This window comes from Equus caballus, chromosome 22 (genome assembly GCF_041296265.1).
Source record: "Equus caballus isolate H_3958 breed thoroughbred chromosome 22, TB-T2T, whole genome shotgun sequence".
Taxonomy (NCBI): Eukaryota; Metazoa; Chordata; class Mammalia; order Perissodactyla; family Equidae; genus Equus; species Equus caballus.
Window position 1 is genome coordinate 24,150,787 of NC_091705.1, and position 24,580 is coordinate 24,175,366.

General features: G+C 42.1%; 1 protein-coding gene across 5 annotated transcripts in view; it reads left to right on the forward strand.

Annotated features, from left to right (window-relative positions):
• The window catches only part of ASXL1 (ASXL transcriptional regulator 1), an 85,226-nt gene that overhangs the window by 18,039 nt on the left and 42,607 nt on the right, over nt 1-24,580 (forward strand). Inside the window, exons 1-3 of one of the 5 annotated variants that reach the window (XM_070248033.1) lie at nt 3,212-3,358; nt 9,773-9,855; nt 11,976-12,084. In XM_070248033.1, the coding sequence (XP_070104134.1) occupies nt 9,800-9,855; nt 11,976-12,084 (165 nt within the window). In that variant the 5' untranslated portion in view covers nt 3,212-3,358; nt 9,773-9,799. Of the gene's footprint in view, nt 1-3,211; nt 3,359-3,645; nt 4,015-9,056; nt 9,200-9,772; nt 9,856-11,975; nt 12,085-24,580 lie in introns of those variants that run through there. The other 4 variants (XM_023626308.2, XM_070248029.1, XM_070248031.1 and 1 more) reach the window with 4 other exon arrangements.

Here is a 24,580-nt window from a genome sequence, read left to right on the forward strand (position 1 = left end):
AGGGGAGGTAATTTGACCTCTGTGGACCTCAACTTCATTTGAAAATGTAGACAGTTATTGGGAGAGAACAGTCGTTAGAGTAGCAAACTGTTCCAGGGCTTGGTTCACTGAAGTCTAAAAATGAGGCACTTCTTACACTTTAGACTGTAAACTTTCTTGGAGGCAAAGAGAGCTGGCATTTAGTGAGTCTGCTGTGTGCAAGGTGCTTTACAAAGATGCCATTTAATCCTAATCCCACCCTTTTGAGTTTATATACTTGGTTGTCCAAATGATGGCCTTGAGTCAATGAGAGGTTTCATAACTTGACCAAGACCACACAGCTGGAGAAGGACTGCAAGAAGATGCAAACCTAGGTCTGCCCAAGTCCAAAGCCAGTGGCAAATACACTATCTCATAGTGAGCTTCTGGGGGTGTTTATGTCCTTTTGGGAATTCCTCGGTCTGCTAATAGTGTGTGTGTTATTCAGATTCCTGGTGTGTTATGTACTTTGCTCATAACTGTGCAGTTTGAAAACAGTGACTCATCCCCAAACAGGGCAGGGTTGAATATCAGTCCTGTTTATCTTACACTGCCCTGTGGCACCTGCGTTGACTTCAAAGATACTTTGTAATAAAAGCACTGTGATAAAAACAGAAAAACACACACCAAAAAAATGTGTAAGTTTGTTTTTTGGTGCTTCTGAGAAGAGAATAAACTCATGAGTCTCATTAACTTAAAAAAAAATGCCATCTTCTTAAGGTTTAATGACTAAAGCCAATTTTCCAACATGTATCTTGTACAGTACTCAACATACTCTTTTCACACTTAACTATGATATTGTCATTAGTTTCTCTTTGATTCTGCAAGGGCAGAGACCATGAAATATTCACATGTGGATTCCCCCATGACCCAGCTGTGAGAGTCAGGCACTGTTGGCTGGAGAATTAAATAAAGGTGTTTCCGCAGTGCTTGTGTTAGCTTTCTTTTGCTACTGTAAGAAGTTACCACAGATTTAGTGGTTTAAAACAACCTCCGTTTATACCACATACTTTCTGTGGGCTGGAAGTCTGGACACAGTGTGGCTCAGCTGGTTGTCCGATAAGGCTAAAATCAAGGTGTTGGCAGGACTGCATTCCTTTCTGCAGACTGGTTCAGGGGGTAGAGAACCTATGCCCAAACTCATTCACGTTATGAGAATTCAGTTCTGTAGGGTTGTAGGACTGAGCTTCTGCCTACTTGCTGGCAGGGCTCGTTCTCAGCTTCTAGAGGCTGCCTACATTCCCTGGCTCATGGCCCCTTTCAAAGCCAGCAACAGTGGGTTGAGTTCCTCTCAAGCTTCAAATCTGATTCTTCTGCCTCATCTCTCCAAAGTATCTCTTAGGCTTTCCTCTTCTACTTTTAAAGGTCTGTGTGATTAGAGTCACATGCCATTTAACGACGGGGACACATTCTGAGAGAGACGTTGTCAGGCAATTTCGTCATTGTGTGAACATCATAGAGTGTACTTACAAAACCTAGATAGTATAACCTACTACATACACCACAGCTATATGGTACTAATCTTATGGGACCACTGTCATCTATGTGGTCTGTCATTATGTGGTGCATGACTTTACACTGGGCCCACCCAGATAATCCAAGATAATCTCTCTATTTTATGGTCCTTAATTCCATGGAATGTAACATATTCACAGCTTCCAGGGACTAGAGCATAGATAGGTTTTTTTGGAGTGAGGAGGAAACGACATTATTCTTCCTATCACAGTGCCTCTATGAAACATGTAAACTTTAGAGTGAATCTTCTCTAGTTACTCTTTGGAGGTTAGAGGAGGGTGAAACTGCTCAAGAAGAAAACATTTGAAACAAGCCAAATGACTTGTCAAAGGTTACTGTGTCAGCTGTAGATTAAAGAAAAAGAAAAACTCTTTGTAAAAAATCAGGTCAACTTGTCGGTGGTGGAGGGGGAGCTGTTCTTTATTCCCCCCTCTTGCAGTGCAGTCAGAAGGGGAAAGATTTAAAAACATGCCTTGCTTCACCTTCTACATTCTATTCACCTCGCAGGATTTTGTTTACTGGACGTGAAAGTCTTTTGTGTGACGAGCATTAGAAGCAGGAGCAGCGAACTCCACTGTGTTAGGGTTGGCCAGCATACTAAATCTCCTCTAAGTCCTGGCTCTCCCATGTGCTAACACCAGGGAGTGGAGGGGGTGTTTCCTCAGGGAAACCTTTCAAACGTGGCCATTGACCCTCCCTCCCTAATTTTTAAGAGCTGGCTATTAATCCAGTTTAGGACTGATTCTGGAAATGTTTCTGGACATTGATTCAACAAATAGACACAGAAAACCTATGTGTTGGGTACTCTGAACCTCATTTCATTTCATGCTCTACAACTAATGCTCAGAGAGGCTAAATTTGCCCATTGTCTCTCAGCTGGTACCAATTAAACACTTGCTCTATGCCAGAAGCCGAATTGTGTGCACCTAATGTCAAGGTCCCCTTCACAGCCTCTTCCATTCTGCCAGGTGTTTTATGTTAATTTTAATCCTGATAATGCTGTTAGGTATTAGACTAATGTAGATTAGAAAAGTGAGGGCTCAGAGAGTTTCAGCCCCTAGTTTTAGGCTGATAGCCAGGGAGTGGCTTCGCCAGGAGTCCAGTCTAGGTCCTTTTGGCTCCAGGGCCTGTGTTCTCTCCAGCGTACCGCCTCTAAAAAGGACTCAGGTGCATTCTGGTTAGTATGGCCCCAAAGTCCACGTTCTTTACACCACCGTCATCACATCACCAAGTTCACCAAGTGGTAAGAATGCTCTAGGCTGCGGGTGCAATCTTCGGCAAACATATAGCGGCATAAAAGCACAGGGGAAAATGGGGACTGTCTAGGTCCATCAATCGCGGAATAACCGTTTTACTGGTATGAGTGTCTTTTTGTCTCATTATTATGCGGCAGTGAGTCACTTAGGGGAGGACCAAAAGGGAAAGTCCTGTCTCTTGTCACCTACGAGAAATGTCGGTCAGAAGAACCGCTTAGGCGAGGCGAGGTACACAGTGGGCGCTGAGAGCCGAGCTACCGATTCTCGATCCCCACCCTTACCCGCCCGGCGGCCCCGAGGCGAGGAGCGGCGAAGGGGTTAACCGTGGTCGGGGGAGCCCAGCCACCGCCCCTTCCCAGCATCGCCTCCCAGAATGCCTCAGGCCCCCAGGCAGTTCCCGCACCTCGCGAGACTCCGCCCAGTCCTTCCCCGAACGATTGCCAGTCCCCCTTCCTTACCGAGCTCTGCGCGCTACGGAGGAAGGGAGGGGAGGGCAGAAAAGACGGGCCGCGGGGCACGCAGGGAAGTGTGGTCCAAGCGTTTCACGCAGCCATATTCTTCCGGAGCGGGTGAGGCCAGAGAGGCAACCGGGACTACGATTCCCAGCCGCCCTTTCGGTTTGTTTTTGTTCAAAAAAAAAAAACCCCACACTCCCCCTCCTCACTCTTCACACACACTCACACACACCCACGGCAGACACGCACACACCCGGGCGCCGAAGGGAAAGCCGCATCTCGCCTTCCCGCCCCACCGCCAGTCCTGTCTCGGCCCCTCAGCAGAGCGGGAAAGCGGAGGCCGGAGCCGTGACCTCTGACCCCGTGGTTATGCGGAGCCGCCGCATTCCTTAGCGATCGCGGGGCTGCCGCCGCTGCCGCCGCCGCCGCCGCCGCCGCCGTGGGCGACTGACGCAGCGCCGGCGCGTGGAGCCGCCGCCACCCCTCCCCCACCACCGCCCTCGCGCCGGTCTCGCGCCAGCCGGTCCCCGCGCGCCCGCCCCTTCTCCCCGGCCGCACCCGAGTGCTCGCGCGCCGCTGCCGCCGCCACGCGCCCCCCCGCGCCGCCGCCGCCGCCGCCGCCCCAGTCCCGTGCCGCCGCCCCAGCCCGCCCCGCCCGGAGGTCCCGCGTGGAGCCGCCGCCGCCGCCGCCGCCGCCGCCAGGGAGGAGGAGGATGAAGGACAAACAGAAGAGGAAGAAGGAGCGCACGTGGGCCGAGGCCGCGCGCCTGGTGAGGCGGGCCGCCGAGGGGGGCTCGGTGGGGGGTCTGGGGGGTGGGCTCGCCGAGCACCCCCACCGGGAGGGGGGAGGGGCGAGGCCCTGCCCACCGCAGGAGGGGGCGGGGCCACCCTTGCACTGGGAACGGGACAACCCCGAAGGCGTCGGGTGGGGAGAGGTCCCCGGCCGGGTTGGATGTGGCGCCTTTTTTGCACGGTTCCCCCCCACCCCAAATTCCTGCGGAGGGGCGAGCTGGCAGGCCGGCTCCTCCCCCTCCGGGCGGCGGGGCCCCAGCCTCCCCTCCCCCACTGTTTGGCAGCGTCTGGGGGTCTGGGGAAGCTTCGTTTGTGCGCTCGGGGGAGTTGGGTTTCCGGGAAGGGTCGGAAGCTCCTCCCTCGCTTCCTGGTGGGCAGTGGGGTGGTGCGTTTGACTCGAGGGGTGGGAAAGCGCCCCCGATTGCTGGGACGCGAATGGCATTTTGAGCTTTGCCGATCTAAACCAGGTGTGTGGAGGGAAGAAGAGCTCGCTCCCAGCTTGAACCCTGAGCAGTGGTTCGCAAACTTTAGTGTCCTGTGGGGACAGGACACCTGGGGAGGTGGTTAGGAATGCTGCTCCTGGGGCCCTGCTGAAGACCGACTGAGTCTGAGACTTTGCAGTAGACCCTGAGTGTCTTCGTTTTAACCAGCTTCCCAGGTTGCCTGTAGTGCAGGTGGCTCACCACACTTTGAGAAATGCTGACTAGAGTGTTTTACTTCGTAAGCTAGACGGGAGATGGGCGCTCTGCAGAGAACTGACTAGCTTTGCAAAGAATATCTGTGTTCTCTGTTCCTTAGTGTCCTCGTGTATGTACACATGAAGTGCTGGACAAAGACCAAGGGTCTGTTTGAAGATACTGCTCTCTGAGGACTTAGCAGAGGAGAGAGTAAATTTGAGTGTTTGAAGCTGCCTGGTGAGGGGGGTTGTGAATTTTCTGTTTTCAAAGTGTCAGAGGACTTGTAAGTGAAGTATCTTCCTTTTGGATTTGCACCCACAAAGCTAAGACACTTTGAGACATGTTCTTAAGAAATCTTGCTGATGACAGTCGTAAGAGGTTACGCTTTTCTCAGAGATGTCACTTTCTCAGAACTGTCACACAGCAGTGTTATAGGGCAGATCGCATACTCATGTCTTGACACCCTGTAGTTTATATGTAATTGCTATAATTTACTTTTAATGATGAATGAACCTCAACCTTCTCATCTTTGATTTTATTGAGAAGTGAGGTTCCTGCCTTGAAGGTATTGTGCAAAAAAAGATGAGTATGTGTTGGGGGTTGTTACAAATCTGTGGTACACCTTTTTCTTTCTTGAAGCCTGTAAAACTGTTAGTAACTTTCAAGAACTAAAGCTGTTTGGTTTATGGGAGAATTTTCACTGATGTTCCTGACATTCTTCCCCAGGCGTTTGTTGTCCAAGGAACAGAAATAGCAATTGTTTTGTATGCTGAAGTTTTGTGTTTCAGTTAATTTGTTTCAAATGAAATTTGAAGATTTTGTAGTTTCTAAGTTTTTTTTTCTGATTCAATCAAAATTGGAAGCTATGGCTAGTTTTCAGGATCTCTTGGAAATTTCAGGATTTCTCCAGTGTTTCTTCCCCTGGAAACAAATTTAGGTCTGAAGGAGAGTAGGGGAGAGCCAAAAGGATGTGTTCTCTTTCTCCTCAAGGTTGAGTCTTGGGTGTTCATTGAAATTCTCCTCTGAGTTCCTGTTATATGCGGGTGTTTATGACTCTGGGCACCAAAAGGAAATTTGCTTGCCAGAATTTTACTTTTTAGAGGTAGGTGAAAGTACCTTTAAATCCTGTGTTATTTATGTCCTGACAGAATTCTAGGCTGTTTGTCTCAAAGCTCTGTTGGCTCTTACTAGTTGAAAGACTTTAGGAATTTGGGGTTCACTGTTCTGTTAAGCCCCTTTCGGTTCTTGAATTTATTGTGACGTGAACTCCGGTATCCAGGTTGTTATTTCGGTTTTATCATTGGCTCAACCTCATGCCAGATTATCGGAGTAAGTTTTCTTTTTCTTCTGTGGCTCTTCATTAAAAAATAGTAATATGAATAGGAATTACTTAAATATGTGAAAGATGACTTGTGGGAACATGGTGCATAATTTTACGTATCTTTCATTGTCTTTTCGTTTAGAATTTTCCATCCCTTTGGATGGGAGTGATTGGTGGGTGAGGGGAAACTTTTTAGAGTCCTCTCCCCATTAAAAAAAAATTGCTGTAACAAACTGAGTGCTGGAGAGTTTGTGAGAGCTGACGCTGGACAGAGAGCAGCTTGACTAGAGTGAGCTGTAACAGGTAGGGCGGAAGATTCAATCTGACTCCTCTGTGGACAGGTGAATTGGGAGTGCTTGCCACAGCCGGCAGTCAGATGCACTTGCTTTGTGGCAGTTTTGTATTGCTCCTGATCTTAATTGGACTGGTGGCTAGAGTGATACTAGGAACCCTTTTAAAAACTATTTTCGTAGGAAAGAAGAGACTTTGGAGAATTTCAGTAGTTTTTTTGAGTTTTTGCAGGAGATTGAGTTTTACAGATTTTAATTGTGTTGTTGAGAAGTAGACATTCTTTCAAACATTTGATAGTATTGTCTTTTCTAGATGTAAGAGGTAGATTTTAGGGGGTTGGATGGATATAAATCCTCCTCCTTGTTAGGAACAGTTTGTTTAGGAGAAACAGCCTAGGGGATTTCCCTTTAAATTGAATGCCCTTAAATGGATTCTCCCTGGCTTTGAGAAACTCTTCATTGCCGCTTTATCTTTCACTTTGATTCATGACTGACCATTCTTACATCAAACATTTTTTTCCCTTTGAAGTAGAAGAGATACTTTTTTTTCTTCTTTTAAAGTGTGCTCTAGAAAGACAGAGACTAGAAATAGAACACTGCTGAATTGTTCTTATACTAAAAGCTGGAGGCATATACAATTTTAATAGAAGTGAATATTTTGTGTCTTTTGATGTAACTTTCCTTTAGAGATTTTGTTTCTTCTGTCTTAGAGTCTCAGGCTCTTTCAGACCGCTGTTTAAATAATTAGTAACTAGTTTTTCAGAGTCATGCTTCTTAAAAAAAATTATCCTACAAAAATTCACTAGCTCAGCTCACACTTTATTAGTATCAAAGAAATGATTATCTGTGGCAGTGAACATGAGTGGCTTGTACCAGCTTTGTTGTGAGCTTGTTCGAGTCAACACTGCCTAACTTGGCACTTAGGCTCTTGGAATACAAAGACGGATAAGGTTTGCCCTTGAGACACTTTGGTCTTCTGAGGATGGGGAAGGCCCAGACACATGAATAGAGTTGTACGCAGGCGAGATAAAGCCATTGTAGATGGGTAAATGGTAAACAGACATCCTGGTTCCTGCTTATTGTTCAGTATAGTTCCTCCTTTGGCTCTCAAGTGTCCTGCTTTGGAAGATAAATTCTATGTGTTGTGGAACTCTGGGGACACTGAAAAGACATTTAACTCTGCCTTGCGGAGATCAGAGAAGGCTTCCTGGAGAAAGGTGCTTTCCTAGCTGAATCTTGAAGGGTGGATAGGAGTAAGAATCATCACATAGAATGTAAGCAGGAGCTGGTGACAATAAATGGCAGGAGAGTGTCTCTGTGTGTATTTGCAAGGTAGAGAGTGTGGGAACTGAGAAGGACCACACGTTGTTATTGGAGCATAAAGTTTGTGGATTGTCACTTTGGCAGTCAGGTAGAGAGACAGGCGGAGACCAGCTTGTGAGGACCTTGTGTGCCAGGCCTTGAGTGCCTGCTTTGTGCCGGGCACTGCAGGCACACACTTAAATGATCTCTAATCTATTCAACAACCGGGAGAGGAACACAGCGGTATCCTTACTTCACAAATGAGGGAGCCAAGTTCTTAGGTTGGGTAGGTAACTTGCCCAAGTTTAGAAGGCCGGAATTGGAATCCATGTCTGTCTGGTTCTAAAGCCTGTGCTTTTCCAGTGGGCCAGTGGACCTGGCAGCTTCAGCTTTTGCTGTACGTGGTTAGGTTGCAGGGAAGGTGGAGAGAGCAGGTTTGCTTTGTTGGGCTGATCTCAGGCTATAGCATGTAAGTTCTGTGGGAGCAGGGACTGGGTCTTGTTTACCGAAGAATTCCTAGAACTGTCCCTGGCTCGAAGTAGGTGTTTCGTGTAATTGTCGAATGCAGGATGGCAGCGGAGTAAGAACGATGTGTGGACAGCAGGGCTGGTTGCAGAGATGTTAGCGAAGAGGCTGTTGTGTTGGGTCAGGTAGGAAGCTGGCTGTGAGAGCTGCGGGGCAGGTGAGAGTAAAGGGTGATGCCTGGGTTTCTAAATTAGGTGCTTAGGCTGGCTGCCGACCAAGGTGGGGAATATTGGAGGAAGAGGGGAGCTGTATTACTAGAGTTGCTGGTTCTATGAATTGGAGGGGAGATGAGTTAGAGTAGACGGGCAAAAGGGGACATCCAGTATGGAACTGAACATTTGAGGCTGAAGATGGGGAGAAATCTGGGCTAGAGGGAGAGATTCGGGAGTTATCAGAATTTAGGTAGTAGTTGAAACTGTGGGATGAGGAGGTTACCGAAGGAGAATGTAAAAATTGAAAAGAGAGAGGCTGAGTACGGGACCATGGCAAATAGGGGTTTTATTTCAGAACCTGCTTCTCCAAATCTTGAGTTCCTTTAGTGCTAAGGGCTCATGTTCTGCCACAGAGAGAACCTTTAGCTGCAGTCCTATCAGACTTCTTGCTTTACATTTTATTTGTGATGGCAGTGCTCAGTTGTTATGATTGTTAAGTGACTTCAAGATGTTAGTGTGATTTGGAGTAACCTCAGCAGCTGCATAGGTAGAGACAGTATGAAGATACTGATAGCCTGTCTTTTTCTTTTTCTCCCTTAGAGGATAACATTTCTAAAACTCAACTTTTTTTTTTAAAGATTGGCACCTGAGCTAACATCTGTTGCCAGTCTTTTTTTTTCTTCTTTTTCTCCCTAAAGCCCCCCAGTACATAGTTGTATATTCTAGCTGTGAGTGCCTCTGGTTATGGCATGTGGGACACCGCCTCAGCGTGGCCTGATGAGCAGTGCCCTCTCTGCATCCGGGATCGAACCAGCAAAGCCCTGGGCCACCGAAGCAGAGCGCCCGAACTTAACCACCTGGCCATGGGGCCAGCCCCTAAAACTCAACTTCTTAAAGTGAGAGAGCTGAGAAACTACTGTCGTGACTTAGTTGCAGATGGTGCTGACATAAATGGGATGTTCCGTTTCTCATTGTTTTGCTTGCAGCAATCATAGAGAATCATACCATCATGTTGCCAAATGGCAAAATGTACTGTGGCAGTTAACACTAGAATTTCATAACATGGTGGCAAAAATCAGCATTGAAAAATATTTGTACTTACCAAACTTCCTTGGGAGAGAAAATCTGCGTGCATTTCTGTCTTATAATTTATTGTGTAGCGCTATGGTTTATTAGCCGTATTAACGGCATCATGTTAAGTAGTAACCAGGGTTGCCAAGACCCCACATACCGTAACTTGTACACTAAGAAGATGTGGTTTTTAGAATTGAGAATTAGAATATTTCAGCTAATTGCAGTCACCTTTCAGCAACTAGATAGATACATATGTAATTTGGTTTCTGAAGTAATTTTAACTGGAAAAACTAAATTGTGAGCAGTGGTACCTCAGAGCAGAACTGTAGCCAGTGAGATAGATTGAATATAAATGAAAATTGCACACTGAAACCAGAACATTTATATTTCTTCAGGTACTAGAAAATTACTCGGATGCTCCAATGACACCAAAACAGATTCTGCAGGTCATAGAGGCAGAAGGACTAAAGGAAATGAGGTTTGTATGGCTCTTGTCGCTTACCATGAGGGTTTCATAGGACATGTGTTTTTGTGTAGTTATGCAGTGATATGAGTAAGTCTGCATGTGCACACACACACACGCTCACGTGTCTGGTGGCGGTGTGGAACTATCTCCCAGGTTGTGTATCCTCTCAGCGGAGGGTGGGAGTGGGTGAGCATCCATTTGTTTTCATCAGAGATGTAGTGACTTTCCCCATCCTTGCTCTCCCTTAAATCTTGACATTGAGCGTGGTTTTTTGTATAAGGAGTTGGTACATTTTGTTCTCTGTTTTGCGTGTTTCAGTGATAGAGAGGGGGTGGACTCTGATAGGCTCTGTCATGTCTAAAACTACCCTTCTCTCTATGCCATATCTCTGAAGTCCTTTGTTTTAGGGTGGTCTCATCACCATTAAACTCACCTTTTTTCCCCTCACTGATTCTACCCATTGGTGATATGAGTATACTAAATTTGAGGTGACTTTGATTTTCTTATCCTGTGATGTAGTTTTCCTAGAGAAGCAACAAGTTAGAAACACAAAAGGAATTGGAGCCACAAAACCCAGTGACCGTCCCTAATCCTTTTCTCTCTTCACCCTCAGCCCAACCTTTTTTTTTTTTTTTAATGAAAGAGGAGAGCACAGCAAAGTCCCTTCTTGGGACATAGAACAAACAGCATATGTTTTTGCTGGTTAAGCTTTAGCTGCTTGAAATTGACCTCTTAGGGTCAAAAGATCCTCCCTGTCCAATTGACAGTTCAGACATTCTCAAGTTGACGTTTTGTGGGGAGGGAATACCAGGATTGTCTAGATCACATTCATTTAAATAGTACCTGTGCACTGTGTAGTGTTATAATTGTGCTTTATTTTTGTTTTTATGGGCTATTTCCCATCATGCTGCTGTCTGCACTGCTGTTGGACCACTATGACTATAGAAGGTAAATTAGTCCCTTTGGGACAGATGGAATTGAGAATCTTAACTTGTTTCTGCTTCTTGCTCTTATAGGAATTATGAAGCAGTCATGGTGGCTCGTGATGAGTGAGCAGCTCTGTCATTTGTAGACAGAGCTATAGTGTGTAGGAGTCACACTGTTCACAGAAGGACTCTCCCAGCATGCCGTTACCCCTGGTAGCAGAGATGTTAGCACACCCACTTGATACTCCAGATTCTGCACAAGGTTTCTTTTAGAGATTGGTTCTTGGTGAAAAATTTTTTTAGCATGCAGTGTGTTCCAAAGCAGAATAAGTAATAGGTTTTTTTTTTTTCTAATGGCTTTTTTAGACTCAATTTATTTTTAACACTCTGCATTAAATTAGGGCCCCTAGTTCTGAAAAATGCTAAGAGGCTTTAGTTAGGATATTTATATATTTTTTTTTAACATGCTGGGGAGTGGGAAGAGAAGGTAACACTAACATGCCAATGCCAAACTCAGTTAATATTAATAATGGGCATTTGTATTTTTGACAGCTTTTCTATTTTAAGATTCATTAAGTAGCCTCTAACTCACTGAGTTGTCATTGTTTTGTAAGCTACTATTGGAGCAGGGACCATGAAATAATTTAATATGCCATCTTCTTTTTGGTTTAACGTTTGAGCATTTTGGGGTACTAAATCTATTTGACTGACTTTTCTTTTTATATTCAAATTTAAATGATTGCTCCGGGGTAGATGTAGAGTAAAACCTATCCTTCCCGCTTGCCAACAGAGAAAAAGTAAATGAAATACTGTTCCTTTTGTGTGCTTGTTAGAAAATATTTAACTGGAAGGAAAAAGGTGTGCTTGTTTTCTTGGGCCTCACCGTTGATTCTGTGGTCTTTGTGTTGATAATGTTATGTGGCAGTTTCTGAGCATGCGGTGTAGGTGGGACTATAGAGGCTGGGAAACTCCCAGTACTATCACATAACATGTCTTATCCCAGAGCTCTCTGGGTGTGATGGATGTGAATTTCATTTGTTACTTTTTTGCTACTTTCAAAGTGGCATTGTTGTCATGGGATCTTTTCTCCTGTAATCCTTGCTCTGCTGCTTCTTGGTTTAAGAATGAGTTGGAGGGTATTAGATCTTTGAGTAAGTAGGCAGATGGATTTATATGACCCTCATCCATCCTTGTATGTATTTACAGTGGGACATCCCCTCTCGCTTGTCTCAATGCCATGCTACATTCCAATTCAAGAGGAGGCGAGGGGCTATTTTATAAACTGCCTGGCCGGATCAGCCTTTTCACACTCAAGGTAGGTAGTATAAACTCTGTTTTAGAGCAGTGGTTGTTAACTTTTAGTGTGCATAAGAATCACCTGGTAGGTCTGCAGTGAAGCCTGTGAATTTGCATTTCTAAGAAGCAGGCAGGTGAAGCCTATTCTCTTGATTCTAAATGGCACTTTGAGATGTTCTGGTGTGAACAGGGTATTAGGAATTATTTAGTTATAGCAGCTATTGTGTCTATATTCAGCTTTTCTTTGTCTGTATCTTTGCAGATTGTATGCAGTGGAGGGATAAGTATGTGTGGGGGTAATTGCAAATGTGCCTTAATTAGGATTTTGTTTGTAGTAATATTGTGAAGGATAAATTACTGGACAGCTAAAGTAAGACCTGCTCCATGGAAAAGAACTGAAATGTGAACATACTTGTGGAAATTCAAAAACTCTAGCATTACTAAGTAATGCTTAGTAGCATTTACTAAGTGACACTAATTACAAAGGAAGAGAACTTAGATCAGGTAGAGTTCATAATAAAGCTTAAATAGAGCTGAAATGAACAGGCTGTTTTTCTACCATTTGTGATACATACGGCTATCATTTAAACCAGGGGTTGGCAAACTTTTTCTGTGAAGGGCCAGATAATAAGTATTTTAGGTTTTGTGGGCCATACTATTCATAAACTATTCAGCTCTGCCTTTGTAGCAGGAAAGCAGCCATAGACAGTGCACAAAAAAATGTGCATGGTTGTCTTGCAAACTTTATTGACATAAACAAGCAGTGGGCCAGATTTGGTGTGGGGTTGTAGTTTGCCAACTCCTGGTTTAGACTTAAGATCATCTGTTGGTAGTGTGGATCCTGAAAATTTGATGCTGACCCTTATACTCCTCTATAATACAGTTATAAATTATAGTAGTTCACATACAACTTTTCTCTTTAAGTTTTGTTCTCTTACTAGACTTGTTTTCTTCACTTAATTCAAAGTTAGACACTTGAGCAAAATACCAGGTGTATAACCTGCAGTCATAAACTTGATCTTTATGTACAGGTCAGATGTATCTTATGTTCATGTGTCTGTGCTGTTTTCTGTATTGCTTTTATTGCTAATATTTTGGGCTTTTTTTGTTAAGAGATAACATAATGTAATGTCAGGAACCAAGCCGTGGGAGGGACAGAACCTTGAGTTCAAAACCTGGCTTTATAGCCTGGGACGGGTTTAACCCCTCCCTATTGTGGTGTATGCTTTCCTGACAGAGTCAGTTCTTAATAAATGGTAGCCTTTATTCCTTTAGGTTCCTCAAACTTAATTGCTTGTTCATGACATTTTTCTATTATATATCATATATTGTTATATGTAATAGTGAATAATTATAATTATACATATTATATATTACAAATATGCTTGCTAATGGCATATTTCTGTTTTAAGCGGGAGGAGAAATACCTTTTTCTGTGAACACCTTGAGGGTCGGAACTGAGTTTTATTTGCCTTTGTGACTTGGCCCTGGGCAGAATTCTTGGCATAGTCCCTGCTTAATAAATATTTGAACTGAATTAGATTTCTTCATTTTAATTTTAATGTGTCTGAGTAAACTGCACTGTGTGAACCTGCTGTGAGCTAGCAGGTGTTCTGTTAGTCTGTTGCCCGCGTCTGAGATGCATCGATTGAAGGTGTGCCCAGCATGCTCTCCCATTTGCCTTTGGCTTTATGTTGCTTAGTCTTCATAGCATCTGGCGCATTGAAGTTGTCCATCACCTCTCTGATACTCTTTTTGCTCTTTTCGGGTTAATGGTTTGCGTGTCTGGTTCCGCTAGTTAGACTGTAAACTTGAGGGCAGAGATTAGGTCTTGTTTCAGTATCCACTAGGATACTGTACAAAGTAGCCATCAATAAATGCATTATTTAATGACTGAGTTACTGAATAATGGCTACCTTCTGGTACTTCATTATCCTTTTGTTTTGACATTTGATGATAAATAAACTGCTCATAATCTTGATGGAACTCTCCCTAGATTTGCCTCTGGCATCTAGCTCATACCTCAGCCAAAAAGAAGAGTTTACTGCTGTGGCTTTGGTAGAATTTTAGCTTGGTTAATTACCTGTTTGTGTCTCTTAACATTCTGACCTGTTTTAAAAGCAATATATGCAAATGCAACAGAAAGCACAATACAACAGAGAAAGTGAAAGTAACCCATAAATTCTGCTACTTGTAACCTAAGTAATAATTTATATTAATAGTACTTGAAAAAATCAGCTAGGTTCCTTGTGGCTTTGCTGCTTGCCGTATTCAGTTAGTGTATTTGCTGTCATGTTACATATAGACCTACCTTCTTCTCCTTAAAGACTTCTTTTTTAAAGAAGATTCTCTTTAAAGACTCTTTCTAAAGCTTCTTTTTAGAGGCTTCTAGACTCCAGGTTATGAGTGTGTGGTAATTATTAGTCTCCCGTTAAATGCCTCATTATCACCACACCATCTCCCGGAAGTTGCGCAGGTGTTTACTTTATTGTTATTCAGGCACGGGTAGGAAAGAGTACCAAAAATCTGAACCAGCTGATCGCCTGAGATCCCAGGTCTGCCCACTAAACACTTGAGTGCAACGTGGTGTTAAGTAAATTTTTTTTATCCTACTTTTTTTTAATTTGAAAAAATTTCAAACCTACAGAAAAATTGAAGGAGTACTACAATGAACCCCCTACCCCTCTGGCTTTTCTAACCATTGCTGCAGTTGGCCACATTTACTTTATCCCTCTCTACACATGTATGCTTTTTTTTTTTTTTTTTAGAACCATTTGAAAGTGTTAACTAGTACCGGTACTTCACCCCTAAATATTTTAGAATATCTTAAGAACAAGGACATTATTGTACATAACCACAACATCATTATCACATTCAAGAAAGTTAACGTTGATAAAGTAGTATGTAATATATAGTCCACATTCAAATTTTCTGTAGTTGTTCCAAAAACATTCTTTATAGCTTATTTTTCAAATCCAGCATCCAGTCAGAAATCATGCATACGTTTGGTTGTCATGTCTCTTTAATCTCCTTTAATATAGAACAGTTCCCTTGCCTTGTTGTGTTTTTCATGGCATTGATATTCTTGAACAGTCTGGGTCAGTTTTATAGAATTAAATACACTGTAAAGAACTAATAAAAGTGTAGAAATCTTGGTTATTTCCAGACTCCTTTATGTTTGTACTGCTGGATCATGTCTTCTGTTCCAGGTTGTGCCCCAGAGCCCCTCAGCACTGAAGGACTGAAGTGAGGGGATAGTTTGTGGACCCACGGATTGGTTGGTCAGGATCTTGCCTGTAATAGGGACAGGAAGATACAAATTATTTAACTCACATTTCTCGTTTTTCCCTTTGAAGGTGGTAGTGGCACCTCTGAAATCCTGTGGCATTTTCTTTGCCTATGTTTTCTCTCATGTGTTAAGGAAAAGCACATGCAGAAAGGCTTGGTCGTTTTTCTGCCCCCTGCTTGGAGATCTCTTCCAGTGAGCCCTCAAGGTCAGAATTATATTTGTCCATGTGGTTTTGCTACTTATTTGAAAAGAGGAGTTTTTTCAGTTCTGAATACATTTGTGTGGCCTTATCTGTGATTATGGAAGGTTTACTGATAAGCTGGAGTCTTTTTGGGCATGCCACAGGGTTCCTTCTCTGATAAAGTTGTTCTAGGTAGTGTGATGGTGCGTACATTGGACATTTTATATGTAGATGCTTGCATCAGCCCTCAGAGCTAGTCCTCAGGGATGGTTGGAATAGGTGAAATCTATCCGTGCTTTGAATTCTTGATTTGCTTTGCTTTCCTTAAGCTTTTCTTGAAGTCAGCTGTCAGGATCCATCATTGCCTGGTTAGAGGTAAGATTTACATCATATTTTACACTTGAGATTTCCCATCCTTATAAAACCTTTGTGAGCTCCTGTGTAGTGTTCTGCACTTTTAGGACTTGACGCTGAACTCCTATGCTTTTGTGACTCGATGTTTGTGTCACTGGTGAGTTTAACCTGGGTTATAAGTGGTCATTCCAGCATTCACCGTCTGGCATAACTGCAGTCATCTGAACATTGTTCAGTTTTATTGTGGAATGAGCTTCAAATTGAGATGTTACTTATGGCTGTTTGCACTTGTTATATCTCATGTGGTGATATAGGGCTCAGCCTTCAGGGCTTTTGATTCAATTAACAGGCCTAGTTGAATCTTTTTAATATATAGAATATTTTTTAAAAAGTGTAAAAAACATCTTCCTGGTAAAAGAAATAGATGACTATACTTGAAGTATCCATCCATTAAAACCCACAGTTTGCAAATAGAGGAAAAAGCCAATGGAGGAAGAGAGGGGGGTAATTATTTCAGTCTCGCAATGTTTATTTATGTAACTACAATTAAAGTATTCACGTACAACTCCACACTTACAGCAGTTTTAAAACTATTTATATTACCCTTAAATACCAAGTAGAACAAACAGAGTCAGCCTGGACTTAGATACAGTAAAATCGTAGTTTGTCAGAAAGGCAGTGTCAGAGTCCCTTTGACTTTTGATAGGTGTGCAGCCAGCAGAGTGGTCTTTTAAAAATGCAGATCACATCATGTCACCACCCTGCCTGGCCTTCGCCTGCCTCTCTGATCTGCTCTTCTGGCGCTTTCCCCTTGGTCATCATACTTCAGCCACCCTGGCCTTCACTCTTTTTCTCAAACACATGAAACTTGTGTCCACCTCAGGGCCCTTGCACTTGTTAGCCCCTGGAAAGCCCTGGGGTAGCTTCTTGTCATTTGGTTTTTTGTTCAAAAGTATCTTCTCAGTGAAGCTTTCTCTAACTACCAATCTAATTCCACAGCTTCATGAGAGTCTTTGTTAGTTTCGTAGCCCTGTCAGCCTCAGAAATTACCTTGTTTGGTTACTTGGTTATGGTTAGCCTCCTCCACTAGACTGTGAGGACAGGGACTTTGTTTTCACGCATTATAGGTACTTGATAAATACTGGCTGAATGAAAAGTAGAAGATGGTATCATCGGAATCTTAAGCCAGCTGGTTCTCCTGGTAGTTTACCTTTCTTTTATATCAGGTTTATTACAGAATATGCATATTTGGGTTATTTTTTTCTTGTGTTCAGCAAGTCAACTTCTAAGAACTCTTTTATTTCTTGCCCTCTTTAGAGCAGTTCTACATAAATCTGTGAAAGAATCTGCTGACACTAGAAATAAATCTTTCCCAGGCTGTGGCCGTAATCTGGTTCCTCTTATTTGCTGGAGGCAGAAATTTAGCCATTAGAAACAGTTTAAACATTTTAGGTATGTTTTAGATATCATCTTATTGTTCCTTTTAGGGATTTGAACTTTGATGATCTTGCTTGTTAGAAAAAAGAATTTATACTTTAATGGTAGTGACATTTTTAGACAATGTCTTTTATAGTATGTGTTAGCCTTATCAAATATATGGCTAAAATATATGGCTTTTTAATGCTTAGAATCCTTCAGTTTTAGAGAAGGGCTCTCAGATCATCCAGTTCATTTTCATTTTGCAGACAGAAAACTGAGCTTATAACAAATTTAATGATTTATCTGTGACCATACATGTGTGTGACAAATGGATGTGGCCTACTTGGGACTAGAACTGAGAGCCCCACCTTTTGAGTTTGATTTCATTATGCCAATTTAGAATAAAGAGTTTTTCTTAAGGCTTTATGAACTTTGTCACTTCATCTTTTTGAAACATCTTGTGAATTTCTTGATCTTCCTCAAAATGTCAGTTTTACTCTCTTCAATGAAGATTTTTACAATTGTTAAGCAAAAGTAGCTTTTCATATCCTTAGACGTGAACTCTTTAGATATGGCCAGTTGGTTTGAATTTTGTACTCTGTGTGAATTATATTGGTATTTCTGATTGTAGGTGTTCTTTTCTCTGCAAGAATGAGTGATACCTATATGATGATAGTAAGAACACTGGACTAGGAGTCCAGATCTGGGTTCCAGCATAGCACCTCATGTCTTAGTAAATATCTCCATTTATGCTTCTTTGTCTCTAACACTGAGGAGTTGAAATAGATTAGTCGTTTAAATACTTCAGGTGTAAAACCCTTTTATCTCGTGAAATGGAGCTGCAAAATATAGATGACTCTGAAACTGCTCTGGTTGAAACAAACGTGAGGGCCTAGCTTCTCCATCTCGCGGGTTCTACCATCCCCACCCCGTGCCCCACGCACCCAAGCCATCTTTCCCAGACCCCGAAGCCCTGTTGAAAACCTCTTAGAGTAAAAGTTTTCAGCATCTAGACTGCTTTGTGTGAAAAGTAAGTAGCGCTGGATATTTTTCTTTCCCGTTCTTTGTGATGCATTTGGTGTTTACTGGAGGCTGACTGTCTTCCGGCAGGCCCCCTTCACTCTCTGCTGCAGGAGGTCTGTGCAGAAGGCCCAGTACTGGGGCAGCGCCATTTGCTCTGGGTAATGGTAGCAGCAATTTGGTTTTGATGGAGGCTTTGACCCCCCAGTTGGTAAAAGGTTTCTTATTTGAGTAATCCTCAAGGGACATCTCGATCTGCCTTTGACAAAAGGGGCATTGCATTGTCTGCCAGGATTCCCGGCCAGCTCAGGGAGAAGAGGGAGCTTGATTGTTTCCCGAGCCCTGCTCAGACTCTGGTTTTATGCCTAGGAGATGAGCTGCCTTTTGTCCTCCTACCTGCTGAAGTTCAAAGCCCTCTGAGAATGAAGTGGTAAAGGTCAGGGAGCAGAGGTTTGCAAAGCACTACCAGCAGAATGGTTTTGTGCTACCTCTGGGGGATGGGCAGGATGATAATTTCAGCATTGCTGAAGTGATGTATGTTTTTGAAACAAAAGGTTATAAACATTTTTTTAAGTGTGATTTTAAAGGACCAGGGTTCTAGGAAAGTGAGAAGATTGTATATGCTCTGGGCTTCCTAGAGACTGCGTTTGAAAAAATACACTTTTCTTTGGATTAGCCAATATGAAAACTGTGCATTTGATCTCTTCTCAATCCTTTAGATCAGACTTTGGGGAGAGTTATTTGAGGAACTTGTTTAGTCTAAGAAAGTTGCTTCTTATTCTAGCTTAGCTAAATCTGGAAGAAGAGATGGAAACTGATAAAGTTAATTGAGTGCTAACTGTATTTCAGACAGGCGTCATACTCCTCACATTGGTCTTTTTAAAACATGTATATTTCGTGCTCCTGTGCTAATGGGGAAATAGCCTGAAAGCATTTAAGTAAGTGGTATGAAGTCACGTTTTTGGTTATTTGAGAAATTTGTATTTAACACATGGAGGACAGATTAGGAGATTTGAAGTTTTGATTAAATGAGTTGGTTCTGAAATGTTTGAGAAGCGTACTCAAGGTTCTGAAAGAATAACTTTGCATTCTTTTACATCATCAGGGAGGAGAAGAATAGGGAGGAAAAAGACATCTGTTTTCTTCTGTTCTGGAAGATGCTGTCTTTTTTTATTCCATTGTGCTAAACAGGCTTTGAAATGTGTGCTTTTAAGTGTCAGCTCATCCTTTTGTTTTAGTCGTCACTTTGACTCCATGCCGGTTTTTCCTTTGGTAAATTAACTCCTGACTATTCTCCTTTTGAAACTTCTACTTTTTTTGGGTGTCCATTTCCATTGCCACCACCTTCGTCTGAGTTATCCTCATATGCTGGGTACTGAAATAGCTCCTGCCTGGTCTTGCTTTCACTTTTGCCCCCTCAGAATCGAGTTTGCTCCCTTGTAATTCCACACAGCAGCCAGAGGGATTTTTAAAAAAGCGTAATTTGATGATATGCTGCCTCTGTTCCTTTCAGGGCTTTTTTTTTTTAAAGATTGGCACTTGAGCTAACAACTGTGGCCAATCTTCTTTTTTTTTTCTGCTTTTTCTCCCCAAATACCCCCCCAGTATATAGTTGTATATTTTAGTTGTGGGTCCTTCTAGTTGTGGCATGTGGGATGCTGCCTCACTGTGGCCTGATGAGTGGTGCCATGTCTGTGCCCAGGATCTGAAGCAGCGAAACCCTGGGCCGCTGAAGCGGAGTCCACGAACTTAACCACTTGGCCACGGGGCCGGCCCCTCTTTCAGGGCTTTTGCCCTTGCTGTTTCACCTGACTGAAATGCCCCGCCCCCTCCCTGCATGCCCTGCTCCCACACCTCCTTCAGGTCTTTGCTCACATTCCACGCTGACCCCTCCACACCCCATAGCACTGCCAATCCCGCTGTTCCCTGCCTTATGTTTTTCTTCTTGGTATTTATCTCTGTCTGATGTACTATATTATGTATGCATTTTGTTTATTATTATTGTCTCCTTTGACTAGAACATAAGCTCCATTAAAGGGGTTTTTAATTTAAGTTACTGTTGTCTCTCTAGTCCCTAGGAAAAAAGTAGGCACTCAATAAATATTTGTGAGTAAATGAATTATAGTTCATTTCTTTTAATTTGGTAATATAGTGAATTATGTTAATAGATTTTTTCCAGTGCTCAAGCATCCTTGTATTCCTAGGATGAATGTCACGTTGACATGGTTTTCCTTTTAAATACACGTTGCTGGATTTAGAATATGAATAATTTATTTAGGATTTTTACATTTGTATTCATAAGTGACATAGCAGTGATATTCTGATTTGAGACCTTGTCCTGTTTTGGTATCAAAACAGTCTGTGCTGTTTCCCCCTCTTGAATCTCTGCAGTCGTCTCTTTAAGACAGAGATTATTTGTTCTTTTTAGTAGAACATTCCCATAAAACCTACTGGGCATGATATGTTTCATTTTGAGAATATATTTTTACTTTTTTTTATTGTGAAATAGATAATTTATACAAAAGAGTGTATATAAACTTTGTGTTATTTTAGAGAATAATAGCTAAAAAATAAACTGCACACTCCCATTTCCACCAGTCAGCGCAAGAACAGAACATCCTTTACACTTCGAAGCCTCTGAGGATACCGCTTTCTCCCTCTGCTAGAGACAGCCGCTGTTCCAATTTTCATATTAACCGGTCCCTTGCTTTTATTTCTAGGTTTTCCTATGTGTATGTATTGCTGAACATGCCTTTTAAAAATATCTTTATGTGAATGGAATCATACTGTATGCATTTTTCTCTGACTTGCTGCTGTTGCTTGTCATTTTTGAGCTTGGTCTGCATTGGTGCATATAATTGAAATGCATCATATTTTCTGCTATATGCTGTCTTATGGTATGAATAAAGCATGATTTATGTGTCCATTCCGTACTTGGTGTATATTTGGGTTGTTTCTAGTTCTCACTGTAACAAGGCATGCTGTATGGAGTGCTCTCGTACGTGTCTCCTTGCACATGCATGCAGCGGCTGCTCCAGGGCATGTAGATTGCTGGGAATGGGACTGACTAGTAGGTTTTGCACCTGATCAGTGTTACTGTGTCGCACAGCTGTTTTTCAGAGTGATGGTATGAACTTACACCCCTTTCATAGTATATGAGAATTTCTGTTGCTTCACAGCCTGAGTATTGTGGCTATAAAATAGTATTTTGTGGGGTTTTTTTCCTGTTTTTAAATTATGGCATAATTTACATACGGTAAAATTCTCCCATTTTGATGTACTAGTGTATAATTCTGTGAGTTTTTAAAAATTCATTTGTTTTTTTAGTTCACGTTTGTTTTGACATTTTATTTGTTTTAACAGTGCTATTTAAAGGTATGCCGTACGTGGCTTAAATGTAGTTACTCCAGTAAATGTTGGTGCTGACATGCTTTTCTCTCCCTTAAAAATTGTTTTACATTTAGATACAGTAAAATTCACCTTTTTTAGGTTATAGTCCTTTGAGTTTTGACAGACATATACAGATGTGTAGTTATCACAATAATTCAGAGAGAACAGTTCCATCGCCCAGAAACTTCCTCTATGTCCTTTTCCTAGTCAACTTCTCTGCCCACCCCAGCTCTTGGCAGCCATTGATCTGTCTTCTGTCCTTGTAGTTCTGCCTTTTCCAGAATGTTATATAAATGGAATCATGTGTTATATAGCCCTTTGAGTCTGGCTTGCTTCACTTAGCATGAGGTATTTGAGATTTAGCCCTCTTGTAATGCATATCAACAGTTCCTTCCTGTTTATTGCCGAATAATATCCCATTGTATGGATCTGCCACATTTAGCTTTCCCGTTTCTCAGTTGATGGACATTTGGATTGTTTTATCTTTTTGACTGTTAAGAGTAATGCTATGAGTATTTGCATACAAATCTTTGTGTGGACGTACATTTTCATTTCTCTTGGGTAGATAACCTAGGAGTGGAATTGCTGAATTGTATTCTGATTTCTGTTTAACTTTTCTAAGAAACAGCCAAGCTATTTTCCAAAGTGTCTGTACCATCTTGCGTTCAAGTTTTTTGTTCTTTAGTAAAATTTCTCCTTTTCTCTCTAGTAGTATCTTTTTTTTCCTGGAATCTTCTTTGATCTTGATATAGTCAGTTCTGCTGTATTATAGTTAGTTTTTGCATGGTATATTTTTTCCATCCTTTTGCTGTTAACCTTATCTGTGTCTTTATGTTTAAGGTTTCTTTGTATTTCGAGTAGGGTCTTGATTTTTTTTAATCCAGTCTAATAATTTTTCTTTTTCTTTCTTTTTTTGGTGAGGAAGATTTGCCCTGAGCTAACATCCATGCCAGTCTTCCTCCATTTTTTTGTGTGTGGGATGCCTCCACGGCATGACTGATGAGTGGAGTAGGTCTGTGCCTGGGATCTGAACCAGCGAACCTGGGCTGCTGAAGTGGAGTGTGCAGAACCTTAACCACTTGGCCATGGGGCTGGCCCCCAGTCTAATAATTTCTGCCTTTAAATTGGGATGCTTGTACCATGTACATTTAATGTAATTACTGATATGGTTGAATTAAGTCTGCCATCTAGCTGTTTGTTTTCTGTTTGTCCCATTTTCTTTCCTTTTTCCTTCTTTTCCTGCCTTTTGGATTGAGTATTTCTTAGTATTCCTTTGTGTCACCACTTTTAGCTTATTAACTAATATCTCTTTAATTTTTTTCAGAGTTTGCTTTATCTTTTGCAAAATGCATCTTTAACTTATCACAGACTGCCTTTAAGTAGTATAATAACTGGGGCCAGCCATGTGGTCAAGTGGTTAAGTTTGCATGCTCCACTTTGGCGGCCAGGGTTTTGCTGGTTCAGGTCCTAGGTGTGGACACGGCACCGCTCATCAGGCCATGCTGAAGTGGTGTCCCACACAGCACAACCAGAGGCACTCACAACTAGAATATACAACTATGTACTGGGGTGGGGTGGTGGGCGGCTTTGGGGAGGAGAAGAAGAAGAAAAAAAGAAAAGATTGGCAACAGATGTTAGCGCAGATGCCAATCTTAAAAAAACATTTCATGTAAAATGTAAGATCCTTATGATACGGTTCTTCCGTTTATCCCCTCCTTAGCCTGTGTGCTATTCTTTTCATGCATTTTGCTTCTACATAGGTTATACGCTTCGCAAAAACATTATTACTACTTTTGCTTTAAACAGTGCTTTTAAAGAAATTTAAAAATGGGGGGAAATCTTATTTTTACCCACATGTTTACTGTTTCTCGTATTTGTCATTCCTTTGAGGAGGTTCAAGTTTCCACGTGTTCCCATTTTCTTTGCTCCTGAAGAGCTCCCTTCAGCACTTCTTGTAGTGCAGGTCTGCTGTGACGTGTCCTATCAGCTTTTCTTTGTATGAAAAAGTCTTTATTTTACCTTGAAGGATATTTTTGCTAGATATCAAATTCTAGGTTGGAAGTTTACTGTTTTCTTTCAGCATTTTAAAGATAGCCATCCTTTGGCTCCTGGTTTGCGCAGTTTCTGATGAGAGGTTTGTGGTAATTCTTACATTTGTTCCTTTTCTTTCTGTTGCAGGTTTTAAGCTTTTTCTCTGTATCCATAGGTTTGACAATTTGATTATGATGTACCACGCTGAGCTTCAGATCTGTGGATCAAATTTGAAATATTTTCAGCCGTTATTCTTTTAATTTTTTTCCTGTCATCCTGTTTCTTCTGGGATGACATGTATGTTTGACGACTTTATATTGTCCCATGGGTCACTGGGGCTCTGTTTATTTTTTCCAGTCATTTTTCTCTATACTACATTTTGGATACTTTGTGTTACTAGTGACCTTTTCTTCTGCAGTATCTAATTTGCTGTTGATCTCATCCAGTGAATTTTTTATTACAGATACTGTTGTGGTTTTTTTTTTGTGTGTGTGTGTGTGTGTGAGGAAGATTGGCCCTGAGCTAACATCTATGCCATTCTTCCTCTAGTTTGTATGTGGGATGCCACCACAGCATGGTTTGATGAGTGGTGGAGGTCCACACCCAGGATCCGAACTGGTGAACCCGGGCTGCTGAAGCACAGTGTGCCAAACTTAACCACTATGCCATGGGGCCAACCAGTGTATTTTGTATTTTTGATCTTTAGAAATTGCATTTGTTTTTTATTTTATGCCTTCCACTTTTCCCCTCATTATGTTCATTCTTTCCTTTAATCCTTGATCATATCATTCATTTATAGTAGCTGTTGTAAGTCTTTATACATTAATTCCA